At 37.4% G+C, this 2,484-nt stretch overlaps 1 protein-coding gene across 1 annotated transcript in view; it reads left to right on the forward strand.

Moving 5' to 3' along the window:
- The first annotated feature begins 1,602 nt into the window (after window positions 1-1,602).
- The window catches only part of LOC111366675, a 1,944-nt gene continuing 1,062 nt past the window's right edge, over window positions 1,603-2,484 (forward strand). Inside the window, exons 1-3 of the mRNA XM_022987383.1 lie at window positions 1,603-1,737; window positions 1,812-2,299; window positions 2,388-2,478. Of these exons, the coding sequence (XP_022843151.1) occupies window positions 1,603-1,737; window positions 1,812-2,299; window positions 2,388-2,478 (714 nt within the window). The remainder of the gene's footprint in view (window positions 1,738-1,811; window positions 2,300-2,387; window positions 2,479-2,484) is intronic.

The following is a 2,484-nucleotide window of genomic DNA, read 5'->3' on the forward strand; positions in this document are numbered from 1 at the left end:
TCTCTTAAGCTTGTGACGTGAAACATGTGACTTGTTTCTTGTGACTTTCTTCATTCTTATATATGTTGTGTACGATCGGTAGATGTGGAGTACTCAAAGCCTAGACAACCAACTCGGAATGTTAGGATCTCTGAAAATCAACTGGGCACAAGTGAGGCAACTCCCCTACTGTCGAAGGTAGATGTTGAAGATTCAGATTTTGTAGGCCCATCACTATATAAACAAACGGGGGTTGCTGGCTCTAGCTCTCGCGATCAGCAAAGTGCTGCCTCACATCCAGATTGCTCATGTGTTGAGGTAAGTAATATCATTGTCTTTTCACTTCAGAACACATTTTATATACAATTTCACTAACTACAAAATTTATCAGGAATGTGGTCGACTGAAGCAGTTGATTGAAAAGGAAGTAACCAAGCTCCAAGCGGAGAACAAGGGGTTGAAAGAGGAGCTTATGTCGATGAAGTCAGAACTCTCTAAGATGAATGTAAACATGCGTCAATCAAACAATTCTTTGAAGCTCAATGAGATCATTCAGAGTCACAATGTGTTGAAAGATAGCTTGAGTGACATCAGGTTGTCTCTTAAAAATTTTGTTGAATCTGTTTCTGACATTTTATCTTCGGTGATGGATGAACTTCATAAGAAGTTGAGTGGTAAAGATGTTTTGATGGAACAAGTGCCAAAAGATGATGATGATGTTGACAAAAAGGGCAAGGGTCACATGGAACCTGAGCCAAAAGGTGATCATATTGTTGAAAAAAGTGACAATGTTCAAATAGAACCCAAGTAAAAAGGTGATGATGTGGCTGAAAAAGTGGACAAGGGTCACATGGGACCTGAGTTTTCACATGTTCATGATGACTATGTTCTTGAATCTCCTTCATTTGATCTAGGAGTTTGCTCCTCACAGACACCTAAAAGCTCTGATGATACATTTTTTGCCAGTAAAGAAGTGTAGGATCAGGTTGATGAGGCTATTGCACGTGTCTTGGAGTCTACTGAACTTCATTGTAAAGATGTCAGTTTAATGAAACATTTAGTGTTTTAATATTCAAATTCTTAACATTTATCATCGACACTCTTACAAAAGAAGTAAGCATAGAATTGGTCCCATCTAGTGGAAGATGACATTCAGGCTTAGTTTGAACACACGAGTTGGTCTCATCTAGTGGAAGATGACATTCAGATTCAGTTTGAACACACAAGTTAAACAAAAAATAACGTTGTTTTTATGTTTTTTATTCAGGAAGAAACACCTGCACCACCATCATCTGGACTACCTGTGAAGAGAGCACAAAAGCCATCGAAAACTTTGTAGTCACCTTTTGTTAAGGTCGATCCACGTCATGCTGCTACTGGATCAAAATCTATCACTGTAAACGTCGTGTTCCAAAATTATTCCAAAGGAGTTGATAGCACAGATCTGAGTTCATTTAAGAATTGGTTTGACAGAGGATACAAGCCCAAGAACAAGTAAATTAAACGTAGATTTTACTATTTTTAGTAAATTGTGACCTTCCATTTCTTTTTGTAACTACAGCATTTCTGGTCACAGACAGAAATAAATTGGTCACAATCATATTCTTTGTTTTATGAGGGCATATGTGTGTGCACGGTGTAAAGTTTAAAGATGTAGATAACGTGATAAGTCCTCAGTTTGTATGTGGCACTGTCGCTGTTCATTATAAAACTTGGTGGCATGCATTGATCGATTCTAATTCATCATTGAACAGCACGGTATAATTTTTTCACCATTTTCCACATATGCATAATAGTTTTGTATTACTTATGTATATTCTTTCTTATTACAGCACTTGGATGCATGCTTTCATTACATAAGACAACTTGCCAAGTTTGGTGAAGGTGTGAAGATGAAAGCTACCACTACAGACTGCATATTTGATATGTCAATCAAGTCGACATACTCCAAGTTTATTCAAGACCCAAGCATTGTTGAGAAGAAGGATGAGCTAATCAAAACCATCAATGGTGAATGGTTATCATTTAATACTGCATGGAGAGAAGTTGAATCTGTGTTGATGCCCATTATGCCCACAAATCATGCTCATTGGATGTTAGGGCAGCTTGATATTACTAACCATGTCCTTTACATATATAATTCAAGCAACAAATCATACAAGGACAATAAGGTTCGCGAAGGGGTTTTATCGCTTGTGAAGACTCTTACACACCTTTTAAAATTTGTCGGGCTATGGAAGGAAACTAGTGATAGTATTGGTGACAAATCTGGGGAACTGCATGTTAATATTGTCCGTGGTTTACCCCAACAACAAAATGGGTAAGTTTCGTTATGGGCATTGCAAGTTTTATCATTTTCCATCAACATTTTGTAATTACTTATGGTTTGTCTTCTTTAAATATTACAGGCATGATTGTGGGGTTTTTGTGATAAAGTATGCACAGTATTTGTTGCACAATGATCTTGGCAATATGCCAATGTCATTTGATGCTGGGAATGCCAGA

The sequence above is a fragment of the Olea europaea genome, chromosome 18 (genome assembly GCF_002742605.1).
Source record: "Olea europaea var. sylvestris chromosome 18, O_europaea_v1, whole genome shotgun sequence".
In the NCBI taxonomy this organism is placed as follows: domain Eukaryota; kingdom Viridiplantae; phylum Streptophyta; class Magnoliopsida; order Lamiales; family Oleaceae; genus Olea; species Olea europaea.